This window comes from Eupeodes corollae, chromosome 1 (assembly GCF_945859685.1).
Source record: "Eupeodes corollae chromosome 1, idEupCoro1.1, whole genome shotgun sequence".
Lineage (NCBI taxonomy): Eukaryota > Metazoa > Arthropoda > Insecta > Diptera > Syrphidae > Eupeodes > Eupeodes corollae.
Window position 1 is genome coordinate 139148177 of NC_079147.1, and position 17252 is coordinate 139165428.

At 34.3% G+C, this 17252-nt stretch overlaps 1 protein-coding gene across 1 annotated transcript in view; it reads right to left on the minus strand.

The window, feature by feature from the left end:
- LOC129940465 (coiled-coil domain-containing protein 39) overlaps positions 1 to 17252 on the minus strand; it is a 31263-nt gene that overhangs the window by 9094 nt on the left and 4917 nt on the right. The window contains exons 3-8 of the mRNA XM_056048811.1: positions 10797 to 11368; positions 10402 to 10731; positions 10242 to 10343; positions 9937 to 10164; positions 1355 to 1925; positions 1124 to 1289 (exon numbers count right to left, since the gene is read on the minus strand). Of these exons, the coding sequence (XP_055904786.1) occupies positions 1124 to 1289; positions 1355 to 1925; positions 9937 to 10164; positions 10242 to 10343; positions 10402 to 10731; positions 10797 to 11368 (1969 nt within the window). The remainder of the gene's footprint in view (positions 1 to 1123; positions 1290 to 1354; positions 1926 to 9936; positions 10165 to 10241; positions 10344 to 10401; positions 10732 to 10796; positions 11369 to 17252) is intronic.

Below are 17252 nucleotides of genomic sequence, written 5' to 3' on the forward strand. Positions count from 1 at the left end.
CTTAAAGTTTTGAAAAGATATTTGAGTCGAAAATCAATTATTACCAACTTTTATTATTTTTTTTTTTAGGTTTTTATATTTTGTAAAAAAACTGTCAATTCGATTTTTCTCAAAATTTTACTGAATGTTGAAAACAATATTTCTTATAAGATAAAATAAGCTTTAAGCCTAAATTTTAAGTTTTTGAAAAGATATTTGAATCGATATTTAATTTTTACGAACTTTGATTAATGTTTTTTTAGATTTTTATTTTTTATAAAAAAAACTGTCAATTCGATTTTTCTCAAAATTTTATCAGATCTCAAAAACATTATTCTCCGTTGCTCAAAATTGTTTTGGAGATGAAATCATATGTAAGTCGTTAAATTTAGGAGGTGACAAATTTTTTTTTTCAGTTTTTTTGATTTAGAAAAAACGTTAGATAGATTTTTTTCAAAAAATATACTTCTTTGAGATCACGTTACAGTCTATTATATAAAATTTAATTCAAGTCTCTAGCGTTTTTGGTTCGTAAGATATTTAGGGTTAACCAAAATGTTCACCTTTTTTTTTTAAACTGCTATGGTAAAAAAACCACCCACGCAATTTTCTTGAGAGCCCTTTCTGCATCTTTCTGCCTTATTATCTGTATAACAAAATTTATTTGAAGTCGATATTACTTCTGGTTCTTGAGCTATGGACGACGAAAAAAACGTCGCGGACGTACAGACGTACAGACGTACGGACGTACGAACGTACGTACACAGGCACGCACAGACATCTTTCTAAAAATCTTTTATTTCGACTCTAGGGACCTTGAAACGTCGAGAAATGTCAAAATTTTCAATTTGACAAATCGGACCCATTACAATAACTTCCTATGGGAAGTTAACAAAATTTCGGCGTTGAAACCATCCAATACAACTTGTATTGGACGGTTGGAAATGCAGATTCCAATCCAAAGAAGAGATTAAATAATACCAAAAGCAAACATTTTCGATTATAAAGCTTGGTTTTTGGTATTGGTTGTCTTTTTTAAAGCGCATTAGTTTTTAAAACCTTATGTGATAGAACACTTATAAGACAAGATTCGAATTTAAAAGAACGTATTTCTTTTCCACTAAGTGTTAGTAGCTTATCTTACCTCTTTCTAATAAGTTCCTGAAGTGTCTCCTCCAACACTTCTTTTTCCAATCCTATGTTTTCAATTTGTCGTTCTTTTTGAATTATTTTATTGCGTAGACTCCTAAGTTCAGTTAAATGTTGGCAATAATCAGTTTGTAGATCCTTAAGAAGCTTTAGATCATCCGCTAAAAAAAAATAACACCAACAAATTATTTAAAATTGGAAATAGTAAGAGACGTTTTAATTTTACCATCTTCATCAAGTTCCTCAAAGTTTCGACGGTAAATTTCATTCGATCCATTCATTAGCGCTAATGTATGCTCCATAGCTTTGATTTCATACTCAGCTTTCAGAACATTTGCATTTAATGTATTACCTTGCTCTAGAAGCATTTGCTTTTCCTGAGCATTTTCAACTTTCATTTGAGTAGCCGTCACCAACGAGCCATCATCGTTAGTCCCAAGCAACTTCGAAGTGAGTTCATAACGGGCTTTTGTGGCTTCGATCTTAATCATTCTCTCACCAATGTCACATTTTAAAGTACTTAGTTCTTCCATTAAGTGTTTACGTTTAAGACACATAAGATCATATTGAGAATTTGTTTCAACCATCCGTTCTTTAACATTTCTAACCATTTCAAGCCGATGTCGTCCTAAGTTGTATGATCTGTTTTGACATTGTGTGATTTGATTCTCCCATCCATTAACGCGCATTTTTAAAATACTCAGTTCAACAATTTGCTCTTGATTATCTAGAGTCATTGCAGAGACTTTTTTCAAACCACCTTCGCAGTAAAGTTGAGCTTCTTTTATACGAAAATTCTTAAAAATAAAGCAAATAGAAAGGTTTTTTCATTCATTAAAAATGTGTCGAATTGTGATACCGAGGCTAGAAATAGCTGATCCATAAATTTAAACTTTTTTAAACCTTCTTCAAATTTCTTCACTAAAACTTTAAATTTGTGGATATGCATCTTCAGATCTTAAGGCCTATATTATATGTGTATATACTGCTTATACTGTGTAAAGGTGCTTTTTAAATTTAAAGCTCATGAATAGCTTTAACAATCCTAAACAATGGGGTATAAACATAATCATTTAATAATCAACTAAAAGATGAACTTTATACTTATCTAAGGTGGCGCTAAAGTCCTGTGTGAACTAGGGCCGCACCCAACAAACTTCTCCATCTAACTCGGTCTTGCCACTTGTGCGTGCCACCTGACCATGCACTCTACGTGACCCAGTCATCTTAGTCGTTGGACTTTTACCCTTTTGGCTAAGTCTACGTCGCTGTATAGCCCGTACAGCTCTTCTCCTCCCATCCCCTTCTATGCATAAGGGACTGTAGATTACGCGAAGAACTTTTCTCTCGAAACGACCCAAGATGCTTTCATCCGCTTCTGTCATAGTCCATGCTTCTGCACCGTATAGTAGGATGGGGATGATAAAGGTCTTATATAGCGAAACTTAGGTTCTTCGAGAGATGACTTTTCCACTCGATTGCTTTCTTAGACCAAAGAAACAGCGGTTAGCTAGAGTTATTCTTCGTTTGATCTCAGCGCTGGTGTTGTTTTCTGCGTTTACAGCGGAGCCTAGGTAGACCAAGACGTCGGTGTTGTAGGTCCTTTTTTGACGACAGCATGTACTTTGTTTTGCCCTCATTAACCGTTAAGCCCATTTTTGCCGGCTCTGCCTCAATACTTGCAAAAGCTCCATTGACATCACGCTAAATTCTTCCCGTTATGTCAATGTCACCAGCATATGCAAGTAATCAAGTAATTGGACAGACTTTTGAAAGACTGTGCCTCTAGTGTTGACGTGTGTGCTCTGCACTTTCAAAGACGATGTTAAAGAAATCGCATGACAGCTCATCACCTGTCTTAAGCGTTTTTTGACATCGAAAGGTTTTGTTTAATTGTCTCGAACCTTTGTGGAGCAGCGCGAATTCTCCATGGTCATCCTGCACAAACGCACGAGTTTGGCAGGGATGCCAAAACTAGACTTGGATCTATACAGCTCGTCCCTTTAGATGCTGTCATATGCGGCCTTGAAATCGATGAAAAGATGGTGGGTGTCGATTTGATGTTCTTAGGATTTTTCCAGGATCTGCCGTAATGTAGATACTTGATCGACTGGGGACTTTCCTAGTCTTAAACTACACTGATAAGAACCTATCAGATTGTTGACGATGAGCTTTAAAGTTCAGAGATAAACCCTATATACAGATAAGTTGTTGCATGCTCCTAACCAAATTATCTCATGTCTAAGTCGTAAAGACGGGATTGTTGGCTTTCGTCGTCTAAGTTGAATGGATCATCCTGCCTGATAGCGGAATTCGGTTCTTCGTCACCGTTATACGGTCTGCAGAAGTGGTCCTTACATATCCTCAACATTGACTGCGAATAAACCTTATAACTCTATGATCTACTTATTAACTGTACAATTTTGTTTAAAAGGGTTCCTTGATTGATTGATTAATAGAGGAATAAGGACTTTTTCGTTACAACACAAAACACGACGTTTTATGGGCTTGTGCCTTGTGTAATAAGTTTTTTTTTGTTGGCAATACTATTTTGTGTGCAATCTACAATCAACAGATAAAAGATAGTGAATTACAGGTTCAATTTTGAAATAAAGAACAAGGCCTTCTTTTTGCATGAGAAATATATACTATAACAGGATCAAGGTAAAAGTTCAAAATATTGATGCATTCTTCTAACAAAAGAAACCTTTCGATAACAAGGAGTATTTGGGTTTCCTATATAAAATATTGGACACATTGCTACAAAGCGAAGGATATTTTCATTCTGATGAGTAAATTTCGTTTTTTCTTTAGTATGGACATGAGCATTAAAGTATATGGAAGGATATAACCTAGATATTTAAAAGCGTCCACAACTTTAAAGACTCAGAAGTCCAGTTGCAACGATAACCTAAAAATCTGTTGCATGATCTAAAAACCACAATATTATACTTCGATCTGACATGATAACGAGAGCGTATACTTTAATATCAACATCGATTCATAATAATATCTCCTTGAAATCAAATGAATTTGGATTCGAATTGACTAACCTAAGAATATGGGTTAGTGGTTCGTTAGGGCCATTGGATGAGTTGCTAGATAGATTAGGCGAGGGATTTTTAGGTTGCGGGTGTCAGTGTTAAAAGAAATTGTATTATTGACAGAGAAGCGTAGTACCCGCAGCGTGATGGTTAGTGGGTTGGACTGTCATGCAAGGGGTCTTGGGTTATATCCCTGCATGTACTACCTTTATTAAAAAAAAAGAAACAAAAAAGTTTCGCGGGTACTGACTCTTGCGAGGAATTGACAAATCCTTCAGAAGTAATTCTAGTCGTGAAAAGTGCTTTCTCAAATTAGCAGTTCGGATTCGGCATATAAATTGTAGGTCCCTTCCATCTCTGATAACATTACTTGCACAGGAATAGTTGAGAGTTGTAAGTCGCTAGGCCATGGTTTTTCATGGACTGTTGAACCACTTAATTTATTATTCATAGACAGAAGAGCAGTCAACCCTTTGTCTACGTTCCTGTAATAAGTTGAGGTTTAACAGACAGAGGCGATGACGATCAATGGTTTTTTCCAAGAAGGTATTGAAGTCCAAAAAGAAGAAACCTTCGTTGGATGCAATTCTTGATATGTGTATATCTTGATATGGAAAACAAACCTGCTACGCATATTCAACTAGAGGTCGGACAAACGTAATGTAAAGCGATCGGGTCACGTAAGAGTCAGAAAATTCTTTGGGCCATCTTTTAACAAAAGATAATGCAGAGTTGGCCTTATGAACTATTTCGAGAATGTGAAGTAGATATTTTGAGTTTATATATATTTCGATAGTTTATCACCTCCTCTTTCGGTCCTTTTTTGTGAACTGGAGTAATAAAAGATATTTTCCCATATTTTAGAAAATTTTTCTTGAGATAAGGATAAATGAAAAATTTCATATACCTATAGAAGAGCTGGAAGAGAATTGGAACATTTTCTTTCGAAAATGGCAGGAAGACCATCAGGGGAATATATCATTAAGTTGAGACAATTTGAATACAGAAATGCAATCGAACGAGAAAGACCCCAACGAAAGAATTGATAAATACTCAGAATAGGTCCGAACTTTTAGGTTAGAAATTTGTAATACGTGCAGGCGACCCATCAGAACATTTAACATTTATGGGCGGCCAAGGGACATCAGTGGTCGATTATTCTATCATAGGAGAAGATTGGGAACCGTTCGTGAAAGATTTTGAGATTAGTGAAGTATCATATTCAGACCACCTTCCTGTTGTTGTGACAACACAACTTCAAACTAAGCTAGGTGAGGAAATAATCTTTATGCGGCTCCTGCCCAAACTGAAATGGAAAGAGGCTTGCAACTCCAATCACATCAAATCGAGGACGGATTGTGAAAGCCTCATACCCACAGGAAGGACTCAACCAAAAGAAGAAAAATTCAAAAAAAGGACCCTGATTTGACGAAGAATGTCTAAAAGCTCGTAAAACATCATTTGCGTGGTTGAGGATCTTCCGTAATTCCACCCAAGGATTATTTAAGGGTTTTTATATAAAGGTCAAAAAGAAGTTTCATGAGCTTTGTAAGACTAAACAAAAAAAATAAACGCTGAAAACAAGTAGGCCGATTAGCATCTTGTAAAAGCTCCGCTGATTTTTGGAAACTGTTTAGGGAGGTGAATAGAAAACGTTTTACCGTCCCCACAAAACTGTCTTCTAATGTAATGCTTTCCCATTTCAAGGATCTTTTAAATCCTGTAATAACGCCGACAAAGTGGCAATTGGCAGCACCTGGGTTCGTAGTCGAGTCTCTGGACTGTACATTTACATTTAGCCAGTTGGAAGAAACGCTGAAGACGCCTAAAGATGGAAAAGCAGCTGGATCGAATGGTATTCCAGTGGAATTTTTTAAATATGGGACTTTCATGCTCAAAGAGCACCTTATAAAACTTTTCAATACAGTTTTGGAGGGAGAATTGATGCTAGATGAATTTTGAGATGCTATTATATTTCCAATCGTTATTTAATGCAGCTAACTACAGAGGGATATCCTTTTTAAATGCATCTTACAAGATATTTACAACGATGATGCATAAGCGTCTTGTTAGTTGCATTGAGACCGGAAACTTGCTGAGGGAGTTCCATGCTGGATTTAGACTAGGATATTCAGCAATAGATAATGTTTTTATATTCATTAGCTTGGCAGGGAACTTCTTGAAACAAAGGAAAAAGCTGTATGTATTTTGTATCGATTTTAAAGTAGCTTTTGATACAATTGATAGAGGTGCACTATTCTATAAGCTGTATAGCCTTGGGATATCATAGAAGTTTGGTCGCGTTCTTGAGCACCTATATAAAGGAACAAGGCCGGCTGTATTGACAGGTGAATAACTCTCAGACTGGTTTGAAACTTCATCGGGAGTGAGACAAGGTTGTAAATTAAGCCCTACCTTGTTTGCAGAGAGTGCCTGATAAGTTATCTGAATCGATTGAGAACATAAGGTCATGTGGACGGGTCATATTTTTATTGTGGTTTCCCCTATAGGCCTAATCCACTTGTGATAAATTTTATTTTGAAATTTAGCGCATTCTTTTTCGCTTTGCTGTTCCTGATGAACCGGGTGTTACAACTTCGTCCTGAGCATCGATCGAAACATCGATTTCACCGAAAGCTTTTTCAAAAATAGTCGCCGTTTCTTCCTCTTCATAATAATTATATGATGGAATTGAAAAATTATTACAAATATCACTACAATTTGCGCATCTAACGGAGGATTTTAATCTGCATTTTATCCATTTCCGTACCACTGCTGAACTTGGTGATAGGCTCGGAATGAATGTTGTCGTGCTGCTGCTTCTGTTGGTGGTAGTGATGTAATATTAAATTTACTTTTATATGCTGATTTTGTATCATATCTATATTCGTTTAAAGACATGTTTTTTTTACTTTTAACGTCACTATAACCGTATAATTGAAGGAGGAAACGTTCTCCTGCTTTAGCAATGATCTCTGGATCAGCGTTCAGATTTTTAAGTACCTCAATGACTTCATTCAATTCAGGATTTTTTCGGAGTATATTAAAGAATTTCATTTTTCCTTGATTCAAGAGTGCACATGTGGTATCACATCCACTGAAGACATGAAAAAATAAAATATGATCCTTTTCCTGATTTGAGAAAGTACACGTTCGATCTCGTACATAGAGCTGTGAAAAGAATCAGAAGATCTATATCTTCGCCGACCACTATTACGGTATCGAACGCTGTTGAATCATTTATTGCAGTATTGATGATAAACGTATCCACATCTTCCGTGGCTTGTGATACCATGAAATTTTCCGCTTCAAATTTTGTTTTCAACATTCTAATGGGGCGGTTCCTGTTCGCATCATTCCCCAGGAATTTATCTTGTGACACAGTTGTCTCGTCGAAAAGTATGTCCACTGAAGCAGCTATTCTTGATCGTCGGGATCGTTCTGCATATTTTGTTCTACGGGTACGGGTACATCTATTTGTGAAACAAAAATGTAGCTTATCCAATCTGCACTGTTGACATAAAAGATTTCGGCCTTGGTGCTGTATTTATAGAATGAGCGCGAGCAATACTTTTTTCTTCCTTTTTTGAAGGGACGCTCGTTTGTTTTTTAAAATTACGCCATCTAGGAAAATGCGTAAAGTTTCAGGTAGATCAGACTCAGAGTCTTGAAAAAATTATCTGATGGAGGATAATGTTTTGTTTCATAGACTGTAGAGCGAATGTCCTGTATAACAATTTCTGCTGCTATCTTCACAATACGCCTATGTTCTTCTGCATTGTCATCACTTTTTTGATTATACCAGGACATCAATTCTTCCAAGAAAAACCGACACTAGTCGGAATTCTGCTGAAGATAAAAATAAATGACCTGCTTCGAACTATCTATCTCAGTGGCATACGGACCTTTTTTTTTATATCTTCATCTGGTGGTGCTTGATATAATATTTTCATGAAGGAATTATGGCACTGTGTATTGGCTGCGACCAAATCATTCACATGCTCAAGACGCTCAACATTTGCTCGACCCCTATCATCATTACGATTTCTAAAAACGATTTGAGATACTGTCTTTCATTGACAATTTCCTCACACTATACACTACATTACGCACAGCCGCGTCTGTTTTCGTTTAGCTATACATTCTGCTATTATTTCTTCAGCGAATACAGGGTGCGAGGATCACAGTTGTGGCTGAGGTTTCGTAGCATCACTTCCTCTACGCAATGATGCAACGATTAACTTCTCATTATTGTATCGTTTTCGACACACATTATGAACCACTATTGATTTGAGTCCCGCCAAAAGTTTAACTTTATTATCATTTCTTTTAACACTTGACTTACGAAAAGTCTCCAAACCTTTTTCTTTCACTTCAAATGTTTCATTTTCTAGGAGTGAATTGTCACAAATAAAACAATTTTCTGTATTAGAAGCCATATAGCTCTAAGAAAGATAAACGTATACTGATGACTCAGGCTCAACCAGATGAATGATGCTTTGTGGCACTTGTACGCCAGAAACTATTGATTTTATGAAAAAAAATTATTGATACATAAATTGTAGGAAATTTTGTCTAGTTTAATTTTGTACATAAATATTTTTTGCGTAAAATGTGTCAGAAAGGAGATATTCATAAAAAACCGTTTATAGACGCCATTTTTTCAAGACGGTGGCGCGAGCGGCGAGGTACGAGGTGGCAAAGTTGAAATTCGAAAAGAGCATACCCAAACCTATAAATTAACCAATTTTTAAAACTCCCGGAAAACTTTCCAAATAACCCTCTTTTTTTACCAAATGACTGGACTAATAAGGAAAATAACAAAGGACTTAAACACAGCGTTGAACAACGCCTATTTGACATTTGAAGTGAGTCAATTTTGAGCCATTTTATACTAATGTAATATTGTTTTTATCATAATATTTTATAAGTTTGGTTGATAAACCTATTACTTAAAGCTAGTAGATCAATGATTGTGCCTATTGACTGGTCTCGAATTCAGCTTACAGGTCAATAAAAAAGTGTACAGACATTTCTTTTCATCAATTAAACGCGTGGCCGTAGTAATTAACACAAATATTGGAGCAGAACCCGCAGCTTTGTAACAACTGATCATATTGTTGTATTCAACACTATTCGTTAGCCTAACTTAAAAGTGTTTTCTGGCTGATACCGGTCATTTTAAAAAGCTTAAAAACAGATTACATTTTGAGCCTCAAGTTTTTAGGAACTGTCTCCACACTATATATATTTTATTAAAGAAACTTAAGATGTATTCCAAAAACTCTAGAGAGTCATGTTTATAGGATTCAACTAGGATACCACCAGGGCCAGATGCTTTGTTATTTTTCATGATTATCAAAGATGATTTTAATTCGAATAATCGAATTCTGGGATGATCTTCTTGATGGCAAGTTTTCTATACGTTGATTTCGCTTTCTGATGTAAAACTGGCAACTTTTCTATCAGAAAAGTTTGCGCGGATAATTTAAAAACCCTTACTAACTCAAAAAATGGTTGTAATAATCAGTTTATATGGAAAAATTAAGAGGTTCGATGAATTTCATGGTATTTTTTAATCCAATCCAATCCAAAGCTAAAACACCTTTTTTTAAAATAATTCCCTTAAAAATATTTTTTTCCCAAAGTTTGTTGAATTCTAATTGTATTAAACAATTTAAATAAAAAATCTAGCAAATAGATTTTAAAAGCATTTCACTTTTTAAAGTAAGCAGAAATGCAATTTAAAAATTTTCTCACTTACCATATCTTCGATTTCTTTCAAGTCATTGTTATACCAAATAGTTAAATTTCTCATATCACTTTCCAATTTTGTACTTTGGTACTGAAGAACTTGCAATGCTTTTGAAACTTCATTATAATATGCCTCCAGTCTAGTCAGTTCTAATCGGTTTTGACTCTCTTCTTGAGTATCAACTGATATTCCCTTAACTTTCTCAATACGTTTATCCAAAAGGAAAGCTTTAAGAGACTGCAATATTTAAAGGGTTTAATTTTTATTTTTTTATTTCTTAAAGTTTCGTTTAAAACTAGACTTAAAAAGCTTACCACTTCATAATTGGACTCGGTTCGTTTATCCAATATTTTTTTGGTTTCCTTAATACTTTTTTTCATTGCTGCAATGTTTAAGCGAATCCCTGCATTTTCAACCTAAAACATAAGTATTGCTTAAGCTTTCTACGAATAAAGCAGTCTTTATAGTACATACTTCCAGTAATTTTTCGTCATCTTTAAACTTTACTAAATGTTGCTGTGTACGATATAGAAGTTCATTCATTCTTGTTGTTTCTTGAGAAAGTTTTGCTTTGGTGTTTTCCTCGGATTCAATCATTTCCTCGAGAACACGAAGTCGTTCTTGGGCATTCATATTCTTGTTATTAAGATTCTCATGGCTTTTCTTAAGTTTTTTATTTCCTTCAATGCAATTAGATAACTCATTTTCCTTGTCTGATTTGCGTTGGACATCTTGTCGGTTTTTCTGACGTTGCTGTTGAACCCTATTGGCTAAACCATGGAGCTCTTTTTTCAAAATATCTACCTAAATGTAAAGAAATTTAAAAGAAAATGTAAATCTGTACAGCACATTTTTTGAGTTAAATTTACTTCATTGTCTCTCAACGCTACTAAATCAAGAAGACTTTGCAATTTGTCCTTTAAATCAGACGTTTCATCATTCAACTCATCGATTCTTTCCTCAACTTCTCTATTATTGGCAATCATTTCGTCTAATTTGGCTTCTTCAGCTTTAAGTTTGGCCTCTTTTATAAGACAATTTTCAAGAACTCTTTCAAACTCAGCTTCGGTATTAAGAATATCCTGTTCTCTTTGATTCATCTGGCCAACAGCCGTTTTCCATGTGTCCACCATTTCTCTGCGTTCAGCATGAGAGTTTCGATATAGATTTGCCGTCCGATCAAGATTTTGTTCCAGGGATTTTTGTTCTTCTACAAAATCTATCAAGGTTTGGCGTTTTTTGTTGATTGCGTTCTGAAGAATTCGACGTTTGGTCTCAACGGTCAAGTATTTTTTATGATCATCTTTGCAATATTTTTCAATAAGTTGATTGGCTTCGTTCCCTTCTTCCATGCATTGACGCCATTCGATTAAGGCTGCCTTTAACCAATTTATGCGGTTGCTTAGGTTAAAAATAGTCTTGTTTCTATTTTTGATGTCATCTAAAAGAAATAAATGGAATCACGTGTAATTAAGCAATTTATGTGAAATAATTCTTTGGGCAGTTACTGTAAGGATACAGACAAAGAGAATTTTAAATTGGTGTGCTGTTTTCTGTGACATTCGATTTGACAATAAGAGCAATATTTCAAGTATTAAGCTTGCCTAATTGAGTATCACTACCTTTGAATAGGTTTTAGGAACGTATTTCTCTAGTATACATTTATATAATTAAAGGGTAAGATAAAAAGAAGCGTTGAAATTCCCCAAGATCAAAAAATATACTATTTAAAAAGGGTATGCAAAAGTGCGTTACTTTCAGATATAACCTGTATTAGACGGTTTGGAATAGAAATATTCCATGACATGAATTATTATAGTACACAAAAAAAATAAAATAAAGACGTTTACGATAGTGGAGCACAGGTTCTAAACAATAAATTAAATCATACCTTATTTAAATTAAAATCAATCGATGAACAGTTTAAGTTATATAAAATGCTGATTCGACTTTAAACTTCATTCTTCCCATAGTTAGTTCTATGGAAGTTAGGTTAGGTTATTTTGGAGTGGCTGTCCAGATGTCATTGACGCACGTACCACTAATGACGTTACTCATGGGAGAGTAATAAACTCAAACAAACCATTTTGTACTTTTAATAAAGTTAGAGAGACGTTTTGTGTCAATCGTTGCCAGTTCACTGGTATTATCGAAGAAGGGATTACCGAGAAAGTTATTCCTTCTAATGGAGAGTGCTGGACATGTACATAGAAGGTGTTGGACTGTTTCCTCTTCCTCCTCGTCCATGCAGCTTCTACAAAAGTCATTTGCGTAGACCCCTAGCCTCAGAGCATGTTTTCCTATTAGGCAGTGTCCTGTTATTACTCCAACTGTAGAGCTTATACTTTGTCTGCACAGGGATATCAAGCAGGTGTTACTCTGTGGCCATCTAGCATTTGTTGATTCTAGAGCATATTGTTTGAGAAGATATTTGCATGTAGCAAGTGGTGTTCCTATTTTTTTTATAATTTACAGGCACTCAAGGGGTTATTAGTACCCTTTACATGTTTATATTTAAACACAGTGCGAGCATTAGGAAAATAGGGAAGGATTTAAAAGGAGATATCGGTGCACATTGGTCTTAAAGTTCTGAACATCAAAATGGGAGGGAAAAAAAGAGTTGGCTAAAGCATTCCACATTCTCGATGTGCAATTTAAGAAACAATCTCTATACTTGACAGTACGCCCGAAATTGAGCTCAAGGCTAAACTGATGAGTATTCCTGGAAGTGCGAGTATTACGGCTGAATCGTTTAAGGGGTGGAATGCAACTGGCTAGTTCAACAGAACATTGTTTGTAAAAATATCGATAAAACAACGAAAGGCATGAAACATTGCGGCGGTGTTCTAGCAATGTAAATGTTTCGATTATAGGTCTATCGCCTATCATTTTGAAAGCCTTTTTTTTGTATTCTAAATTACAGCCAGATCAGAAGGGGTGAAAAATTTCTTGCATGTTCGTAGAAATCCTAAGCACCTGGCAGCATTTTTGGCAATATCAAATATATGATCGTTCCATAAAAGTTGATCTGTCATACACATACCAAGTACTGACAGTTGATTAGTTTCTTGGATGCATGTGCCACTCATAGATAGTGGCATAGGGGGTGTGTTACGCTTTAACGACAGGAGACAGCATTGAGTTTTCGAAGCATTAAATTCTACACGGTTTAAGATTCCCCATTGTACAATGCTGTCAGAAGTTCCACATCCGAAAGTCAAGGATGTGAATCTATAAATGAGTATGAGATGCTGAATGTACTGTCGTCGGCGAAACAGGTTAACGGATTAGAAGTGGCAGACATAAGATCATTTATGAATATAAGAAAGAGTGTCGGAGACAAAACGGAGCCCTGGGGAACACCAGCATTTATTTTATGAATTTCAGACTTGTAACCATCCAATACAACTTTTATTGAACGGTTAGAAAGTTAATTTCTAATCCAACGAAGAAGAGACTCATCAATACCAAAAGCACGCATTTTCGATAAAAGAGCGTGGTGTCAAACTCTATCAAATGCTTGTGAAATATTAAGTGTTATGTTTTTGCCTAACATTAGGCAGAAGTGTTCCGTTTCTGTGGCCCGGCACCCAAATGAGGTGAATATTAAAATTTTCCGTCATCTCATTCAGAGATGATCGACAATCGTGGACTATTCGAGAGTTTGTGGAGACAGACGCGAGAGATTTAAGATCGGCTTGGCTGTCTGAGAAGATTCGTATATCCTTGCAAGATGTAACGTTTTCTTTGAACCAGGATAGTGCTTCTTTAATCGCCATTACTTTTTTCTGGTATACACTTCATTGATTGGGAAGTTTATAGGATAGACTGAGATTCAGTTGTTCCGAATAGATACCACTTCCAACTCCGTGATCGGTCTTTGAACCGTCTGTACCGCATCGTCTTCCAGGGGTCTCTCTTCTTCCCAGGAGGATCTTGAAGGGACGGACACATGGAAGCTTTTACCGAATACCATTTTTGAGGTGGTATAGTCTAAGCGATCTGGGATAGATCTGAAACTGTCTAGAATAGTAGTATGTCCAGTATTGTTACTGTTCTATGGAAGTTAATATGCATAAAGTCAAAAGTACGCAGGTGATGAGTTCCGCCTTGGTATTTCAAATGTACACAAGAAAGCATTAATGAGTTGATGAAAAAATACTAAGTCATTGTTAACACGCCTTTGATTAGAGATTGCATTTGAAGAAGCAGAATACGATGTTTACAGAGAGGCAGATCATAAGGATCATCCCAAGGAAGACCCTTTAGGGCAAAGCGAATGAAATTATGTTGAATTGATTCAATATGTTTTTTATGAATTTCGTAATAGCGAGTCCTTACCTGCCAAGATGAGGACGAACATAAAAATTGTACAAAGAAAGAGTAACATAGGGATCATTGAACTCCTTTGCTCAGCGTTTTTTAAAACCAAGCATAGAACTTGCCTTGTTAACAATTAAATGAATGTGATGTGCAAATTCTAATTTGGAACGGAAATGAACAGCTAAATCTTTGAATGTGGAGATTCGACAGAGTTTTTGCTGTGATAAGCAATAATCAAATACATCATACCGATTCATTTTTTTAGAAAAAGTTATCGTCTGGCATTTTAAAGGGTTGAGTGTAAGGGTATTTTTGCCACACCAAAATTTTAAATTATCAATGTATTCTTGTTAACTTCCCATAGGAAGTTATTGTAATGGGTCCGATTTGTCAAATTGAAAATTTTGACATTTCTCGACGTTTCAAGGTCCCTAGAGCCGAAAAAAAAATTTTTTTAGAAAGATGTCTGTGCGTGCGTGTGTACGTACGTTCGTACGTCCGTGCGTCCGTACGTTCGCGACGTTTTTTCGTCGTCCAGAAGAGATATCAACTTCAAATAAATTTTGTTATACAGATAATAAGGCAGAAAGATGCAGAAAGGGCTCTCAAGAAAATTGCGTGGTGGTTTTTTTACCATAGCAGTTTGAAAAAAAGGTAAAAATTTTGGTTAACCTTTAATATCTTACGAACCAAAAACGCTAGAGACTTGAATTAAATTTTATATAATATATTGTAACGTGATAAGAAACAGGTATATTTTTTGAAAAAATCAATATAACTGAAAAAAAAATGTGTCACCTCCAAAATTTTACGACTGAAATATGATTTCATCTCTAAAACAATTTTGTGCAACGAAGAATAATGTTTTTGACATCTGCAAAAATTTTTAAAAAAATCTAATTGACAGTTTTTTTTATAAAAAATAAAAATCTAAAAAAAAAACTTACTCAAAATTGGTAAAAATTGAATATCGATTCAAATATCTTTTCAAAAACTTGAAATTCAGGCTTCAAACTTATTTTATCTTATAAGAAATATTGTTTTCAACATTTTGAAAAATATTGAAAAAAATCAAATCGACAGTTTTCTTACCAAAAATAAAAACCTAAAAAAAATTAATAAAAGATGGTAAAAATTGATTTTCGACTCAAATATCTTTTCAAAACTTTGAGATATTGGCTTTAGTTTACTTTTATCTTTGAAAAAATCTTATTGTAAACATTCAGTTAAAGTTTGAAAAAAATCGATTTGACAGTTTTTTTTACAAAAAAATTAAAAACCGAAAAAAAATTAACAAAAGTTGGTAAAAAATGATTTTCGACTCAAATATTTTTTAAAAACTTTGAGATAATAGCTTCTTACTAATTTTTGCTTATAAGAAATATTGTTTTCAACATTAGGACAAGTTTTGGGAAAAATCGAATTGACAGTTTTTTTTACAAAAAATAAAACTCTAAAAATAAACAATACTAAAACTTGGTAAAAATTTACTTTCGGCTCAAATAGCTTTTCAAAAATTAAAAATATTGTCTTCAAACTTATTTTATTGCACAGTAAATATTGTTTTCGATATTCAGTAATTTTTATATAAAAATCCAACAGTCCGTTTTTCATAAAAAATAAAATCTACAAGAAATAGTACGCAAATTTGGTAAAAATTGATACGAGTACATGGATGGGAAGTTATCAGTGTGGGTCGCATCCCAGCCTCTTTTAAAAGAATACGATCTTGGGTGGACTTTATTATCTTACAACATTTTATGTCATCAGCAAAATAAAAACTTCACTTGAGCGTAGACATGACGGTTCGTCGTTAGTAGACAGGATGAATAGAAAAGGGACAAGATGGCTTCCCTTAGGGACACCAGATTAAGCAACAAAAGTTTCAAAATGACAATTTCTAAATTTTATCTCATAGAATCTGTTTTCCAGGTATGATTTGATCGAAGCTAAGAAAAGTGGTGGAAACCCAAGAGCTTTAAGTTTAAATAAAAAAAAAGAGGCTGGGATCATGGGTCGTACCCACACTGATAACTTCCCATCCTGTCTGTCGATTTGTCTTGCTTAAAAGTTTGTCTATATGTACTTGTATCAATTACCGAATATCGAAAACAATAAGTCGAAAGTAAATTTTTACCAAGTTTAAGTATTGTTTTTTATTTGAGTTTTATTTAAAAAAACTGTTAGTTCGATTTTTTATTCAAAATTTTATCGAATGTTAAAAACAATATTTCTTAAAAGACAAAAAATAATAAAAATAGTTTGAAGCCAATATTTCAAATTTTTGAAATGATATTTGAGTCGAAAATCAATTTTTACCAACTTTTGTTAAATTTTTTTTAGGTTTTCAATTTTTTGTACAAAAACTGTCAATTCGATTTGTTTCAAAATTTTACTGAATGTAAACAACAATATTTTTTTGAAAGAAAAAAGTAGTTTAAAGCCAATATCTAAAATTTTTGAAAAGATATTTGAGTCGAAAATCATTTTTTACCAACTTTTGTTAATTTTTTTCGGTTTTTAATTTTTTGTAAGAAAACTGTCAATTCGACTTTTTTTCAGATTTTTGTATTTATAAAAAAACCGATAAATGGATTTTTTTTCAAAAAATATACTTGTTTGATATCACGTTACAATATATTGTATACAATTTAATTCAAGTCTCGAGCGTTTTTGGTTCGTAAGATATTTAGGGTTAACCAAAATGTTCACCTTTTTTTCAAACTACTATGGTAAAAAAACCACCAACGCAATTTTCTTTAAAGCCTTTTCTGCATATTTCTGCCTTATTATCGGTATAACAAAATTTATTTGAAATCGATATCTCTTCTGGTTCTTGAGCTATGGACGACGAAAAAAACGTCGCGAACATACGGACGTACGAACGTATGTACATGTACACACACACGCACAGACATCTTTCTAAAAATCTTTTATTTTGACTCTAGGGACCTTGAAACGTCGAGAAATGTCAAAATTTTCAATTTGACAAATCGAACCCA